This window comes from Arvicanthis niloticus, chromosome 7, assembly GCF_011762505.2.
Source record: "Arvicanthis niloticus isolate mArvNil1 chromosome 7, mArvNil1.pat.X, whole genome shotgun sequence".
Classification (NCBI taxonomy): Eukaryota; Metazoa; Chordata; class Mammalia; order Rodentia; family Muridae; genus Arvicanthis; species Arvicanthis niloticus.
Genome location: NC_047664.1, coordinates 66,537,104 through 66,549,977, shown reverse-complemented (window position 1 = coordinate 66,549,977; position 12,874 = coordinate 66,537,104). Strand labels below are relative to the sequence as shown.

The following is a 12,874-nucleotide window of genomic DNA, read 5'->3' as shown; positions in this document are numbered from 1 at the left end:
ATGATGAAGAGACATCATTCTCAAGCAGAAAAGTACGCCTTAAGACTGTCAGGCATTTGTCTTTTCTTCCTTCAGATTGTTTAACTCTAAAATAAATATGGCAAAATTATTTGACTTCTAAATTACTCACCAATACCCTGTCTTTACCATGTTAAACAAATTCAAAAGGAATTTCAAGGTGGAACATGCATAAGTTAGATTTAATATATTTGGTTTCAAAACAAGAAACTTTCTAAGCCCCAAACTGAAAAGACAGCATTATATCTGATCATATTTTATCAAGAATGCATCCAAATCTTCAAATGATTATTATCAGGAATTTTCCATTGTTACAATTATGTAGTATTAGCTATTTGGTTTAATTTTAAGAATGAGAGATTCTTAGCTATTGCTTGCCACTAAACAAGGCTACATTGGCAAGATAACCTATTGTCCAACAATGGTCTGAAGCCCCCAATTAGTTTAAAAGGTATCCAGGACACAGCAGTTGTTGAACAGCTTGGCCCACTTCAATTGCTTGTAGAGAATGGAGAGACACTGATTCCCAAACTACAAAGTCAAGGGTCTGCTTTTGTTGGATGAAACCTTTAAGATGGAGATTTGGGAGGCTGGAAAGGTGACTCAATGCTTAAAAGCACTGACTACACATCCAGAGGACCTGGGTTCAATTCTCAGCACTACATGGCAGCTCACAATAGTATAACTCTAGACCCAGGGGATCCTCCACTGTCTTCTGGGGTGCAGAGCCACCAGGCATGTACACGGTGCACACCAATGCATGCAGACAAAATACACATGTAAAATTTGAGAGGGAGACTAGGTTAAACCTTAGATAGATTCCAGTGCTCTTTATTCTTTCACTTATTTTTGGTGTCTCTCTGTACTGGGAAGGTGATTCTTGCAAAAGGAAAGGCAAGTCTCTCTTAAGGGGTTTTCGGTCATGAAGAAGACCAGTGGTTGAGCAATTAAGTACAACCCCATAAAGAATAAAACAGGATGTAAAAGGGAGTTACGAGAACATTAATGTTGTTTCCAGGCCTATGCAGGGAGGAGGGTTCCTCTGTTCCCAGTTGCCATAATAATAATAATAATAATAATAATAATAATAATAATAATAATTTGACAAAGTTCAAATAATCCCTAACTATTTTTGCTCACAGAAGCACTTTCTAAGAGAAGTCCTGATTCTTATTGATTTTCAAATAAAATGTTCGCATATCAATATCTCAAACCTTTATAAGAGCAGACACGGTGGGGCATTACAGAGATTTGTGGCAAGCAGCACAAGGACAATGCAGATGAATACACTGGGAGTCTCATTATGTAACCAGATGTTTTGATGTTGCTCACTTTGAAGAGTCAAACTCGCATAAAATAGATTCACTGGCTTTCGTTTCTCTTCCGTGCCATACTTTCTAGTGTAATGAGTGTAAATGTAATGTAATGATAGACACATTACACACATTTCTATTGTAATGAGCAGTAAACTGAGGCAAACCGAGGATGAAGCACCTTTTCTTGTGAATTATAGGACAACCCCTCCTCAACTCTGCAGAGTGTCCTCTGTGTTTATGTCTCTATTACAAAGGCAGTGTATTGACGGAGTTGCAATGAATGAATGAATGAATGAATGAAATGTCCTTGTTTTCAAACTGGGCACTTTATTTTCTTCTTATTGACTCCTTCATAAAAATTTAATCAATTATCGCTAATAAGGTTTATTTAGGACATATGACTATTTAAATTTTGAACTGGCAGAGGTCAAATTGTATTGCCCAGGATGCTCTCAAACCCTTAGGCTCAAGTGATTCTCCCAACTTCAGCCTCTCTAGTACTGGGACTATGGGTGCTCACCACGGCGTCTGGCTCATTTAAAGTGTGTAGGGGGTGGGGTGGGGTGAGGTAGTACATGGGGAAGCCAGAGGCCAATGCCAAGCATCTTTCTCTATTGCTCTCCATCGTAATTGTTTTAGGTGGTGCTTCTCACTGAACCAGAGCTCATGAATTGGTTTGACTGGTTCCTGGTAATCTCTAGGGATCTATCTGCCTGTTTTCAACCCCCCAGTCCTAGGGTTACAGATGTGTGCCACCGTGTCTGTTATTTTTAAGTGTGCTGGGGACTCAGTCAGGTCCTCATGCTTATATGGCAGGCACTTCAATGACTGAGCCATCTCCCTAGACCTCTGGCTCTACATTTGTAAAAACTCTTAACAAATACATGCATCTGCATATACCAGACATGGGGCTAAATATTTTTTACATATAACGTCTTCTTAACTGATTCAATATTCAACTAAACTACTGGGAGTGTAGTTTAGTGGTAGAACAAGTGTTTGGCATGTATAAAGCTCTGGGTTTGATCTTGGTTATACATGAGTGCTTGCTCTCTCTCTCTCTCTCTTTCAACACACACACACAGAGACACACACACACCTACTTCAGCCGTTGTGAAGCATTTTTCTCAACACACACTAGTCTGAAAATTTCCATAAAGAAGGACAAAGATTAAATGGATAAATTAGTTTTGTCCCGACGTTACTGAAATTTCTGAATCATCGTAGTTTTAAGATGCTACAAATTACTGTTCTGTACATATTTTAGGCAACGTGCTTGCAGATGTGCTGGAGTCAAATGTGTCCATAATTTCTGAAAATCTGGCTTTATGGGCTGAGCTGTGGAGCTGTGACAACAGCAAACCTTGCCTGGGATGCTCCTAGCTGTTTGTCCCATTATATGACAGGAGTGGGGTGGCGAATGCTTTCTTAGTGTGCCTAACTTTATTGCTTTTAATAAAAAATAGTTTAATAGAAAAATATTTTATTTTTAAATTACTTGTGATTTTATACATTATAAGCATATTATAAATAAAAATTGTAAAATTTCGCATGGTGGGGCTTGTCGGCATTCCTTTTTCATTATTCCCCGCCCCCCCATTACTGATCTTTTCACCTAAAGGTCACCTGTTCTTCTGATTCATCCTTTAGGCTGCTGCCTGAGTCTTCACAGTCTCCCTGGAATCCTCATGTCCCGTACACATACATAATTGAATCTAGAGTTTCTATAAGACAGAAAATGTTGTATTTGTCTTTTTGAGCTTGTGTTATTTTGCTTCGCATGATATCTAGTTCCATCCATTTCTCAGAGATGACTCGGTTTCATTCTTCTCTACAGCTGAAGGGAGCTCACATTTTCTTTATCCATTTTTCTGGTGATGGGAACACAATTTCATTCTTCTCTACAGCCAAAGAGGAGTCTCATTTTCTTTATCCATTTCTCTGGTGATCGGTAGCTAAACTGGCTATCTCTGTTTATCCATTGATACACATGGATGGGCAGATATCTTTGTGGGTGGCTGACTCATTCCTTCAGGTATATCCCCAGAACTGGCATAGCAGTTCTATTTTTAGTGTTTTTGTTTTGTTTTGTTCTTTGGTGTGTGTATGTGTGTTGGTGATGGTGTTGCTGGGACATGTGTGTACCATGATGCCCATGTGGAGGTCAGAGGACAACTTTGAGAGTCCCTCCTCACCTTCTACATTTCGTGAGGTTGTCTCTTTCTTGTTTTGCCATTGCACTGCTTGCTCCAGGGTAGCTGCTGGCCCATGAGCAGAAGGGAAACTCTACCTTGACCTCCTATCCTTGCCAAGAATGCTGGGATTTCGGACAAGCACCATCATCCTAGGCTTGACACAAGTTCAGGGAATCCAAACTGAGGCCCTCAGTCTTGTTTGGTAACACTTTCACCTACTAAGTCATCATCTCCTTAGCTCTATTTTTAGTTTCTTGAGAAACCGCCACACAGATTTCCAAAGTGCATGCTCTGGTTTATACTCCTACTAGGGGTGCCTAAGAATTCCTCTCTCATGATGTCCTCTCGGCATTTGTTACCATTCATTCTCTCAATGGAGGGTAAGCCATTCTGACGGAGCTAAGATAGAATCTCAACATAGTTTAACCTGTGTTTCCCGATGGCTGACGGTGTTGAACACAAATGTTTATTGGTCATTAGATATTATTCTCTTTTAGAATTCTCTGTCAAATACATTTAGCTGTGTATTTGTTGTATTTGTGTGTGTACCTGTGTAGTTTTTTGAGTTCTTTATAGATTCTGTATATTTATCCTCATGCCAGATGTATAATTGACAAAGCTTCTTCTATTCTGCAGGCTGTCTGTTTATTCCCCTCTGCAGAAGCTTTTCAGCTTCATACAGTCAGGATGCCCCTGTGACTGGGTTCCAGTAAGAGCCCTCTTTTGAGATATAGACTGTCTAGTTCCCCTGAATTTTCGTGGAGCAAGTTATCTCCTTGACCCGGTTTTATAGAGCACGATTCTCACTCTTTAGAATTTTACTTTCATGAATTAATTACCCCACAGACCCTACCTCCAAATAGCATCGTATTTGGACTTGAGTTCAGTAGATGAATTTTAAAAAGAAGCAAACAGTAAATTGAGTTGGTTATTTAATTTTATAAGACAGTGCTAAATATTTTCCTCAAACGATTATATTAGCACTGTTCCTAGTAGCAAAAGTACTATATACCGGGCTTTCACTGAGTATCGTGAAGCTGCACATAGAATACATATACTCTTATATAATTCATACCTTTCTTACAAAGTTTGCTGACAATTTGCTAATTGGAAAATAGCTAAAGCATTAGGGAAATAAGACTCAACTTAGAGTAGTTATCTGACAAGCAACGGGGAAACTGTCTGGCTGTGGGAAACTTCGTTTGTTTGTTTTCACCTTGAACAAAGTAAGGGGGAAGACCTTATTGAGAGTTTATGCATGTCTGCCATAATTTGGATACTGAGGTATATTGTGTGCAAGGTATAAAAAGTTCAATGCAAGAAATGAACTGAAGCCATTTTGGATCAATGGTGCCATTAGACACCCAGCAGAGGCAAATACCAATATTCTGTGGAGGAAGAGAAAAAAAACTTCAAACCAGTCCTCAAATAACTCCCAAAGAAAATAAGCTATTAACGAAAACATCATAAAACACATGTAGACTCAACAGACAAGAATCAATAGAAACAACAGACAGCAGAACCAAATCTTAAAAGAATATTATATTACTTATATTAATAATTAAAGTATTATACATAAATACTTAATTATTTCAGTAGATAAGAGAAGCCTTCAAAATTATGAATGAAAGAAGCATACATTTGGATCTTTATTTCATATCACATATGGAGCCAATTCAAAACACATTTGAAAGCATTGTAAGGCCCAAAACTGACAAACTGTTAGAAGAAAAGATTCTTGATTTGTTGGTCCCTACCATGACTTTTAAAAATGTCATCAAAAGCAGAGGTAACAAAGATTTTAAGATAGACAAACAGAATTGCATCAAACTAAAAAAAAAAAAAAAACAAAAAACAAAAAACAAAAAAACTAAGCAGTCAACACAGCTGTGGACAAGAGAAGTTAGTTTTAAGACACAGTGTAACAGCTATGTTCACCAACTTGACTATCACATTGTAACCAGAATTAAGATGTAACTTTCCAGTTTGTCAAAAAGTTCTCTCTTGCTCCAACTCATAAGAACCCTTCCATTGCCAAGTATTGTGAATTTTCCTAAATTTCATATAAACAGAATCATGTGACTCACCGTCACCTGTGTGGTGGCTTATTCGATTGCACAAAAACACCATTATGATCTGTCCATGTTGTTATTTATAGTTTTTTCTGTTTGTCCCTGAGTGATATTCCATCATATATCAAAGGTTGTTTTTAGATTCACTATTTGCTGAAAATGTGGATTGTTTTCAGTTCTTGACTCTTACAACATTGGAAAGCTACCATAAAACTCGTGTGCAGGTAAAACAGAACCATCTGATCATTCGGATGTTTTTATTTGTGTGTGTAAATTGTGTGAGTGAGGTTTGGGGACCATATGGTAAGTATATATTTAACTTATAAGAAAATGAAATCTGTTCCCCAATGTAGTTGTGCTATTTTGCATTCCTATCAGGAATGTATGATGTCACACTTCAAAAGCATCATTATTTTGAACAGCTAAAAATGGAAACAACCCAAATGTTCACTGTCAGAAAATAGATAAATTATATAATATATTCATTCATAAGACCCAACAATTTAACGACAGCTATGCAAAGCCAACATGACCAAAACATATTAAGGAAAAAGAATAAATCACAGAAGAATCCATATGGCAATGCTATGCATTTGTATGCTTCTAAAATGTGCCAAGGTGCGGGGGGCTTCTGAGAATGCTTCAGAGGTGTTGGCAATAGCCCATGTCTTAATTTGGGGAGAGGAATACTAGTATTTGCTTATTTTCACTCTCCCTGACCCCAGATAGGGTTTCTTTCTGTAGACCTGGCTGTCCTGGAATTCTCTCTGCAGATCAGGCTGGCCTCGAACTCAGAGATCTGCTTGTCTCTGCCTCCTGAGTGCTGGGACTAAGGGTGTGCGACACCACTGTCTGGTGTTATTTTCCTTCTTTAATGAGCACAAAGCATCTTGTACAAACACATAGGTTCTTACTGTGAACGTTAAGGGAGGAAAATACAGTTCTTTAGTGTTGTTGTTTACTTTTCTTTGAAAAGAAGAAAATAATTGGCCTGGACCTTTCTCCTACTCTGTCATGCACTTCCCTAACTTTAGTATTCTGCATACTTCCTCAGGAAAGGTGCCAACTTGGTACTGAAGTAATTCTGGGATGCATTTACATCTCTCGGAGTGGGCAGGTAGATGTCTGACTCCAGGAATATTAATGGAGGTAGTTCAATTCACAAAGCCCTGTTTATGGAGATGGGAATGTGGCCCACCCAATGCCTAAAGTGGTTGGGGAGGATGATTTACTTCTTAAAATTATACCAAGAAAGGCTGCATCCTCTATTTATTCCTTTTCCAATAGAATTATTTAAAATTGAGGTTTAAAGACCACATAAAACAACCTGATAGCCAAATATAGAGGGTATTTCATCCATTCTGGAAAGTTGGGCTGGCCAAATAACTGAATAAGACTGCAATGTTGACAGCAAAATTGTCTCACTCTCCTTTCTAGGTCATGTCATAGCAATATAAATTCAGGAAGTTGAAAATCTCACAAGATCAAAGTGCCAGTGAGTAAGATGGAGAGGTGGCAGGAAACACGGGCTTCATGTGTCTAAGATTTATTTAATTATTCTATGTCTGTGAGTACCCCGTCGCTGTCTTCAGACACACCAGAAGAGGGCATCAGATCCTATTACAGATGGTTGTGAGCCACCCAGGTGGTTGCTGGGAATTGAACTCAGGACCTCTAGAGGAGCAGTCAGTGCTCTTGTTATAATTATGAACTCTTTACAATTTTTACGGTAAATATTTATAACATCATAAAATTTATTTGAATAAAATTCTGCTCCCTCAAGAAAAACCTTTATTAACAATTCAATTTTTGCCGGACAGTGGTGGCACATGCCTTTAATCCCAGCACTTGGGAGGAAGAGGCAGGCAGATTTCTGAGTTCAAGGTCAGTCTGGTCTACAGAGTGAGTTCCAGGACAGCCAGGGCTACACAGAGAAACCCTGTCTCAAAAAAAACAAAAACAAAAACAAACCCCCCAAAATTCAATTTTTGAATTTTTTCACTGTTAGAAATTACATGTGAATGATTTGAGAAATACTTTTAAATACAGAGGGCTAGGACATGAGTGTTTAAATTATTAAATGACAGTACAAATCACTAGTAATCAGTGCTTATGGAATTACTATTAAAATATAAACTCCATTAATTGAAACTTTTTAATATTGGTCTCTAGTTTGGCTTCCTTTTAAGCCTGAGCCAAGGTTGAACTAAAAGTAGCTACTTTAAAAGTGGAGTACTTGCTCCGTGGCACTTAGAGATCTAAACTACATTTTAGGGAGAAGGTGAGAAAGCCACGGAGAGGTAGGATTGATTGGCCATGTCAGCTATTTCACATCTCAAAACTAGCTGACAGTGTCTGAGTCACCGGAAGATGTGTTACCTAGTCCTTAATGGATCTCACTGATAAAGGATTATTCTCAATTATGCCATGAGCTCAGATCTGTTCATATTGATTAAATCACAGGTAAATCCTAGCCTAGGCAAAGTTTAAAATTTATTTGTTTTTATTTTGTGTGCATTGGTGTTTTGCCTGCATGTATGTCTGTATGAGGGTGTGAGATCCTCTGGAACTGAAGTTTTAGACAGTTGCAAGGGGCTGTATGGGTGTTGTATTAGCTTGGGCCCTGTGCATTTAATTTTTTTTTAGAAAATCTGGAACACAGGATCACGTTTAAATTTTGAAAGCCAGAAGAGGGCATTGGGTGTCCTGAAACTGGAATTACAGATGGTTGTGTGATCACCATGCAGATGCTGAGAACTGAACCCAGGTCCTTCAGAAAATTAGCCAGTGCTCTTAACAGCTCAGCCATCTCTCCAGCCCCAAAGGCTGTGGTAAGGCAGAAACACATGTAGAGAGGAACTGCTCATCCATGACTGGGAACAAAACAGTCTAACGTCTCTTTGTGGTGGATTTGATTTAACACTTGTATTAATTAATTGTTAATTAAGTTCCCAAAATTGCGAGAGATTCCGCTCCTAAGACGCCGAGGGTCCCCGCCCCCAGTTGGCTCTGATTGGTAAGTAAAATTGCCAGCGGCCAATGGTTGGGCAAGGAGACAGAGGCAGGACTTTAGGATTCTAGGGCAGGGGGGAACTGGAGAGGGAGGAGGATTTAGAATCACCGTGGGAGTGGGGAGGGGGGAGGAAAAAGTTCTAGGCTTGAGAGCTGCAGAAGAGAGAGAGCATACCGATCATGTAAGAGCCGGGATAGAGCAGCCCCAGGGGGCCCTGATTGGGTCTAAGGTAGCAAAGATTTCCATCTTAGTAATAACTCAGGAGTGTCAGTGTGGAGGTGTTAGCAACATGGAAGTTTGGGAGGGGCCTAGCCATTGAGCTGTTTAAAATAGAAGGCTGTGTCTGTGTGTCTTTCATTCGGGAATTCCGAACATTGGGGCAGATAGCAAGGAACGCGCCCCATGCTGCTGGGCGATTTGAGTAGAGAGTAATCGCCTACTGCAACATCTCTTTGTCTACTTGCTCGACTCTTTCTGGCAAGTCCAAAGAGCCTACTCTTTGGGGGATTTTAGCATATACTGAAGATCCACTGAGACATCCGGCCTTGTGGACTGAACAACTGCTGGATTCTTAGACTCCCCATCAATAAACAGACACTGTTGGTCTAACTGGACTGCAGCCTATAAGCTATTCTAACAATCATACATATACATATATGCCTACAAATTATATATATGTATATGTATACATGTATATATGTATGTATGTATATATGTATATATGTATATATGATGTATATGTATACATATACATATATATATGTGTGTGTGTATTCATTTATTCTATCAGCTTGTCTTTCTAGAGACCCCTGACTGATACAGAGCAAGCTTTGACAGAGCTGAAGAGTAGAAAGCAGAGACACAGAGGAGAAAGTACTGTGACTATGGAGACACTGGTGTGCATAAACCAAGGAGTGCAGGCAGCTACTAGGAGTTAGGAGAGAATCAAGAAGACTGTTCTAGATTCTCTAAAGCTTGTCCACTTCAGGATTTCTAACTACCGACGTTAACATTGAACTGGCCACCCATTCTTATTTTGAATGGCCAAGGTTGTAGTACTCTTCTCTAGAAGACTTAGGAAACAGAGACACTGTTCAGATTTTGTTATCCTTTCTTCAGATCCATGTAGTCGACTATTTGAACATAGAGAGTTTCAGACAAACTTAAGATTTATCTGTTAATTTTTTTCCCCACGGGCTGGAGAGATTGGTCAGTGGTTAAGCATACTAACTGTTCTTGCAGAGGACCCAGGTTCAGTTCCCAGTGTCCATGTCAAGGTACTCTAACTATAGTTCCTAGGGTCCCCATGCATTCTTTTGGCCTCCACAGATGCACACGTGACATATCACACACACACACACACACACACACACACACACACACACACAGGCACACAGGCACACAAATCCTTTTAAAATTTCCAGAAGTGGAGATGGCTAAAGTGCCAGTGTTTCTAATCACTTCTCTACACACACGGATATTTGTTCTCTGAAAACTAGCATGGAATGTTGACAAGTTTAAAAAAGAAATGCTTAAAAGAAGTAGATACTAATTCATGTAAAAGCAAAGCCTTGTCAAAGACTAGCCACCCTCTGCCTAGGAATGATGAAGAGCTTACTTTGTGTTTATTCAAATATCAAAAACTCAGGAATCCACAGCTAAAAACAGTTTTGTTTTGTTTCTCTGCAGAAAGAACCCATGAGCTCTCCTGTCTGGAAGTGTGTTTACTGCCTAATTTCACCTATCCACTTTCTTCTTTCAACTTTTCTTCCGTGGCCTTTTTGCAACCAGCAGAGGAAACACAGACTATTATGGGAATCTCTCCAAATCACTCCAGTTTCCAAAGCTTCGCTGAGATTTGCCAAGGCATCACAAGTGGATTGCCGATGTGCTCCTTGTGTTTGGTTTGTGAATCCAAAGGAGACGTGGATTTCACTTCTCAGGAACAAACATCAAAAGGTAAACACAAAGGAATAGACTGACATTTACCAAGTCTAAATTAAATTGTTCTGAAAAAAAAAATGCAAGCATTTCAGGGCTGGAGAGATCAGTTGGTAAAGTTGCTTTTTGCCTTACCAAGTAAAGAACTGAGTCCGAACTCCAGAACTCACATAAAAACTGGGCACTGAGACTGGGCACTAAGATGTCCATCTTAGCATCTCTTTCAGAGGACCAGTATCCACATGAAGCTGCTCTAACCTAGCTGCTACTCTAGTGCTGGGGGATCTGATACACTCCTCTGGCCCCTGCAGGCATTGGACTTGTGTGTACATGCATGCACACAAGTGCATAATAAATATCAAATAAATATTAAAGAAAAGAAAAAGCTGGCATGCTGGAGAGCCTGCTTGGAATCTCAGAGATACCACAGTGGGAGACAGAAACAGGCAGGTCTCCGGACGCTCACTGGCCATACAGAGTAGGCTACTCGGTGAAGTTCTACTAGGTCAATGTCTCAAACAGAAGTCACCTGAGTCAGAAGGTACCTGAGGAATGGCACCCGAAGTTGTCTCCTGATCTTCAACTGCCCGTGCTTGCCTGAATACACTGTGCCCCGCCCCCAAGCATTCTGTTTTAACATCTAGTGACACTGGAACACAGTGGTGTGGCTTCTAATGAGTGATTTCACAGGGCTTTGTAATCTTGATGAATTGTAGTTTAACCTATTGAAAATAAAATACTCCTTCATAAAATCCATCAGAATGCCGGTGTAATTCACATGCCTTTACTAGATAAAAGCTTAGCCGGGTATTCTTTTCAGTTAGTTATTGTCTAAAATAAAACTTAAAAACAAACAAACAAAAACACTTCTAAGTAAAGGCTTAACAATCACCCACCAGGTATGGTCGATAGTCTTTTGTCTGGCTCTCCAATGGGCCTCTGGAGGGCAAGACCTTTGCCTTCATTTACCACAGTCTCCCCCCTTTCAGCATCATGCCTGATATAAATCACAATAGACACTCAGTAAATATTTGTTGAATGAAGGAAGGAACAAACAAAAGAAGAGCTGTATATTCTGTGCAGTGCCTAATGGGGCATTGCATATGACCATAGTTAACTTGGACTATCAAACTGACAAATAATTAGTCATGTAGGAAGAGGGAATCTCAACTGAGTAATTGCCCAGATAAGATTGGCCTGTAGCCATGTCTGTGAGGCGTTTTCTTAGTTATTAGTTGATCTGTTGGGCCCAGGCCACTATGGGAGGTACAGTTCCTACTTGGGTGGCCTGAGAAGGGTAACTGAGCAAGCCAGGGTGAGCCAGCCAGTCAGCAATAGTCTTCCACAGTCTCTGCTTTAGTGTCTGACTTTAGGTCCCTGCTTTAAGCTCCAGCCCTGGCATCTCCCAGTGATAGACTGTCACCTGTAAGCTAAATAAACCCAAGTTGCTTTTGGTCATGTAGAAAGCAACAGAAAGCAGAACATATGTGTTATGAGATCCTCATATGTGATATTGTAGGTAGAATGGCTGGGAATCGCAGGGGTCCCTCCAGGCTGGAAGTTAGGCCCGGCTGCTGTGGCTCCACAGTTCCTCATGGCGCGGTCCCAATGACACGAGAAAGTCCATGGGTTTTTACAGGCTTTAATGTCATGGCGGATGGTGGATGGATCTGGATGCACCCCTCCACCCCCCCAAAACCCAGGGCAGACCTGAGTTAAATAGCAGGGAGAGGGGGCAGGGGCTGGGAAGAATGTTTAATTGACTCCACCCTCTGGCCTTCAGGTACCTCATTAGTATGTAAATCTCCCTAGGGCCTGAGGCCTGTTCCACACGTCTGTTGGCCTTAGACCTCTCTGTGGGAGTGATTGTTGGAGGGCTGAAGCTAAATGAAAAGAACCAGGGCCTGGGAACAGAGCTGAACTCCTGCCATTCAGTAAGGTTCCAGGGTACCAAGCTCATGCTCGACCAAGCACCCAGCTGCTTCTCACAGCCACGGCCCTACATGATATTCTTAATTGAACTGAATCAAATTGATCACTGAGAAACCAAGCAATTCATTCACAGTTGTGAAATATGCTGGTGGCCTCAAGCCTCATCATCATCATTACCATCATCATCACCACCACCATCATCACCACCACCACCATCATCACCACCACCACCATCACCATCACCACCACCACCATCACCATCATTCTTTATTTAGCAGAGGTGGTGCCCCTATGTCACTAGTTACTAAACTTTTTTTTTCATTCTTTGGGAATAGGAACAATATTCCTTGGCACTTTCTTTGTACAAAATTGTTATTCCTGTAGTTT

At 40.3% G+C, this 12,874-nt stretch overlaps 1 protein-coding gene across 1 annotated transcript in view; it reads left to right on the top strand.

Moving 5' to 3' along the window:
- Positions 1 to 12,874, top strand: part of Tmem156 (transmembrane protein 156) — a 30,944-nt gene that overhangs the window by 2,432 nt on the left and 15,638 nt on the right. Inside the window, exon 2 of the mRNA XM_034509501.2 lies at positions 10,304 to 10,573. Coding sequence (XP_034365392.1) covers positions 10,304 to 10,573 — 270 coding nt within the window. The remainder of the gene's footprint in view (positions 1 to 10,303; positions 10,574 to 12,874) is intronic.